The sequence below is a fragment of the Camellia sinensis genome, chromosome 1, assembly GCF_055761805.1.
Source record: "Camellia sinensis isolate YWXY chromosome 1, ASM5576180v1, whole genome shotgun sequence".
NCBI classification, from domain to species: domain Eukaryota; kingdom Viridiplantae; phylum Streptophyta; class Magnoliopsida; order Ericales; family Theaceae; genus Camellia; species Camellia sinensis.
In genome coordinates this window covers 225,172,832-225,176,259 of record NC_138961.1, presented here as the reverse complement: position 1 = coordinate 225,176,259, position 3,428 = coordinate 225,172,832, and the positions used below count along the sequence as shown (strand labels likewise).

Here is a 3,428-nt window from a genome sequence, read left to right as displayed (position 1 = left end):
ATTTTAAAAAATTATCACACCCGACTGTATTTTCACAAAATTATTATAAATTGATGAAAATGTTTAAGAATTTAATTATTAATATTTATAAAACTTATCATTGATTTATAATTATTTTCTAAAGTATACTAAAATTTCTCCAATAATTTACAAAACAAAAGACCAGACCTTACTAGAATTGTAATCCTTAAATTTTAGGATAAACTATTAATATGTCCTAATAATTGGATTTAATTTTCATTAAGTCCTATTGAAAGTTAGTCATAGTAAAATTATCGTTAAAAATAATTTTTTGTGACGATTTTTTACATATGTCGCTAAAACTTAACAATTAGTGACTTTTTTATCACGATTTTAAATTGTTGTTAACACTTATAATTAGTGACGTTTTTCTGTGGCGAATTTTTCGAATTATCATTAAAAATTGAAAATTAGTAACATTTTTTTAAACTATAAATAAAATTTATAATTTATGATATTTTTTGTGATAAATTTTTTAAACTGTCATTAAAAATTAATAATTCAAAACTTTTTAAAAAATATTTAATGAAAAATATTATTGAGCTTGCTTGGATGTGTTTTTTCAAAAACACTTTTCAGAAAATTCTATTTTCTTGTTTTGCTTATTTTTTTGTTTATACTGAATTTTTTTAATATTTTAAGTAATTTTTTTTTTATTTTTTAGACATACCTAACATAAATATACCTAAAACGTAAAAAAAATTGTAAAAAAAACCTTTTAAAAATTCATTAAATACCAAAAATATAAAAAAAAATGAAAATTCAGTACATTTTTTATATTTTATGTATTTATTAAATTTTTAAAATATTTTTTTACAAATTTTTTACTTTTCAGATACATCTACGTAAAGTGCATCTAAAAATGTAAAAAAAAAAATTGTTTAGAATTTTAAAAATATTCACTAAAAATAAAAAAACACAAAAAATAAAAAACTAAATTTTTAAAAAATTTAATTCAAAAAATTTAAACCAAACCCACTGATTAATTATTATAAGACTTATTACACAATAAATTTATTTATTAGGATGGACATGGAAATGCTCTTAAATTTTGTGAGACCGAAGTCTCAGCTCACATTCTTTAATCACGTCGCATATTGACTTGTAAGACGACCCACCTTTGCTCAGCGCATTCTTGCCACTTTTTTGCAGTTCCTTCGCTCTCTCCCTCATCTCCTTCCTCCCATGCTTGGACTCCATTACAGTTCTCACCATCTCCTCTATCTCTTCCCTCCTCACCACCTTCTTCGTTGGCAACACCTTCGACTTGACGGCGACTCCGAGCTCCTCCGCCAGCATGGTTGCATTCAATCTTTGCTCGGCATAGAGTGGCCATGCAATCATTGGCACACCATTGCTTAGACTCTCCAAAGTCGAGTTCCACCCACAATGTGATAAAAATCCCCCCACTGATGGATGGCTCAGTATCTCCAATTGTGGACCCCAAAGTGGAACCACCACCCCAGCCTTGTGGGTCCGGGTCAAGAATCCATCAGGCAGGAACTCTGGGGTGCCATCTGGGCCGCTCCCTGACGTGAAAAAGGATGCGTCTGCATGGTCTTCTTTGGGTGGGCGTAGAACCCAAACAAATCTCTGCCGGCTCAGCTCCAAACCCCAAGCCAGCTCAGTGGTTTGTTCAGCCGACAACGTCCCGCCACTCCCGAACGAGACATATATCACTGACTCACTGGGTTGCTTGCCGAGCCACTCCAACAACTCACTCTTTGGACCAGCCGGTTCAAGCGGCTTTGTTAATGGACCGACAGGATAAACCGGCACCTTAACAACAGATCGTAAGGTTTCATCCGCTTGTAGGGCTTTGATTGATGTACGCTCCAGATCTTCCCAAGTGTTTATCAAGATCCCATCACACATCGAATATTCGAACCCTACGCGCAGGTACTCATAATACTGTTGACAATTCCGGTCCAGCATTGGGTCGACGACGTCTTCCGGTCGAACCGGCTTGCAACCCGGAAGTCTCAGTGGTTCTTTGTGATCAACGTACTGACCCTCAACCTCCTTATCAAGCACATGACAGTACAACGTTAGAGCGGTGAACCATGCAGTGGATGTCACGAATAGGTACTTGGACATGTGAAACTCGTCGGCAATCCCGAAAGCTTCATTTCCAAAGAGATCGACTATGAACATGGCCGGGCGTTGCTTCATGGAGGAGAGAACGGACCGGATGGCTGGTCGAGCCTCACGCATTATGATGGCGAGCTGTGAGACAACCTTGATGTCGGGGTTAACTACGCTGGAGATGTCTACTGGCGGGAGTCGGAGAATATGGAGGTGTTTCGGGGCGGTGGAGGGATCGAGAAGTTGGGATTCTGCAGGTGAGGAATGGGTGGCGACGACGAGAATGGTGACTTCTAAGCCATGATTGGTGGCGAGGTGCTTGCCGAGCTCGAGGACTGGGACAAGGTGACCCATGCCGGGGCTGGAGAGTATAGCCGCATGTAGTTTTCTGCTTTCCATGGATACAATTGTGAGAGAGAGACAGAGAGATGATGCAGAGAAGCATTATTCTAGCCAAGTGAGTTTATAAAAGGAGTAGTTTTTGTATACTATATGTCATATTGTGCTTTTTATTATTGTGATTAATTTTAATAGTAAAATCCATCACATTTATGTTGAATATTTAAAAAATAATAAAATATATATATACATATATATTTATAATTAGTGAAAGGTAATACAGATAAAATATGTGCCACTTGGTACAACTTCATGAATTTTTATTTCTAGGGATGCCGGTCAACTTGCAATCAATCCTGATTTAATTTGAAGAAGAATCCAATAGAGAGAGATCGATGGTGGTTAGCAAAATAAAAGTATATAGTTTTTCTTTTTTCACTCTCTTCGTAGGTACTATGTGAGACGCTGAAGCATGAATATACTCTTAAATAATCATATGCATGTGGAAGTAACATGGGTAGGGTATGGTTTTGCTGCATTTTTCAAAGATGCAGTTGGGTTTGTTTTTGTATGAGCAAAACTATTAATTATGAATCAAGCATTAATAAACGAAAAGACAAAAGAATGAAGGAATAGTACTATAAACATTATAATAAAGAACTATAATCTCAACTAGGTTGCCCCATCCAATATGTGTAAACAAAGTATAACGCAACGGAATAAATATTATGGGCATACCTTTCAATTAGAGTTTGAATTGAAAGATCTCATGGGTAAATCATATGTTTCCTAAATCTGATCAATCAACCGAGTAATAGGGTGATATTACAATAGTGAATATCACCCACACAAATCACAGTGTAAATGGCTTTGATCGTTGTTTTTTGGAGAAAGTCAGTATAAGGAAAAAAAACTCAAACATACGTTATTTTTCACTTAATCACCCATATCTCATATATCAGATATATATTCTATTTATCTCA

General features: G+C 35.4%; 1 protein-coding gene across 1 annotated transcript; it reads right to left on the bottom strand.

The window, feature by feature from the left end:
• Positions 1-984: 984 nt before the first annotated feature.
• Positions 985-2,583, bottom strand: LOC114281193 (anthocyanidin 3-O-glucosyltransferase 5). The gene has a single exon (XM_028223640.2). It carries the CDS (start codon positions 2,503-2,505, stop codon positions 1,066-1,068), a length of 1,440 nt encoding a protein of 479 aa, XP_028079441.2. The 5' UTR covers positions 2,506-2,583; the 3' UTR covers positions 985-1,065.
• Between the last annotated feature and the right edge of the window lie 845 nt (positions 2,584-3,428).